This window comes from Mus caroli, chromosome 6 (assembly GCF_900094665.2).
Source record: "Mus caroli chromosome 6, CAROLI_EIJ_v1.1, whole genome shotgun sequence".
NCBI classification, from domain to species: Eukaryota; Metazoa; Chordata; class Mammalia; order Rodentia; family Muridae; genus Mus; species Mus caroli.
In genome coordinates, this window is record NC_034575.1 from 87464018 (window position 1) to 87464867 (window position 850).

Sequence of the window (850 nt, forward strand, 5' to 3'; positions counted from 1 at the left end):
TGGAAAGAGTAACTCATGGGTGCCAGAGAGCACGATGTAGTGATATATGTAAAGCTAGGTGAGGTCAAATTAGACTTCGCTGTTATGTATGTGGCAAGGGGACTGCTAATGAACGTATAGAAGACACTCAGGAAAAGAAGACAACCTAGCATGTAGTGTGGAGATTTANGCTTGAGTTTTTCTAGGCAGGAGTTTCTGGGACTGAGGGTGACAGCCTGGAGGATGCTGAGCAGGCTGGTGGCACAAAGAGAGAGACTCCTACAAAGCCTGTACAAGGATATAACACATTTGCATGTGGTGTCACCCCATCTCCCCCATGGCATAAAGATGTCCGTAGCTACTAAACTCATGACTATCAGCATCAGCAGGTGGATTAGGGACAAGAGACCAATGGGCAGGTCAATAGGTCTGGACCTCTGCCCACGAATGTACTTGAGGATGTGGAAGAGAAGAAGGAAGCTGTTGCCTGAGATCCCAATGCCAACTCCAGAATAAATAGCATTTCTTATCTCAGTGTTATGGGACAGTCTATTAATTTTATTCATTTTAAGACTGAGAGAAGCAGGTGGGAACTGTGCAGGGAGAACAGCAAGAAGATTCCTTACTCCAGATCAGCCTTGCTNACCAACTTCAGACAATGACAGCTCCACTACTCTCAGGAAGACTTATCAGTGTTCTTCAGTTCAGCNTTATTCCACTTAATATCGCCTCCACCTCAAAGTGTCCANAAGCCANGCCCACTCTCTCTGCTGCTCCAACAGTCATGTGCCCCATCCATATATAAGATTCTTTCTCGGGCTGGCAAAATGGCTCAGTGGTTAAGAGTGCCAACTGCTCTTCTGAAGGTCCC

General features: G+C 46.3%; 1 protein-coding gene across 1 annotated transcript; it reads right to left on the reverse strand.

Annotated features, from left to right (window-relative positions):
• Positions 1-8: 8 nt before the first annotated feature.
• On the reverse strand, positions 9-545 carry LOC110295550 (vomeronasal type-1 receptor 54; the record flags this gene model as incomplete). Its single annotated transcript, XM_021164039.1, has 1 exon — positions 9-545. A coding segment is annotated over exon 1 (537 nt), but the record flags the coding sequence as incomplete, so codon positions are not given.
• Positions 546-850: the final 305 nt, after the last annotated feature.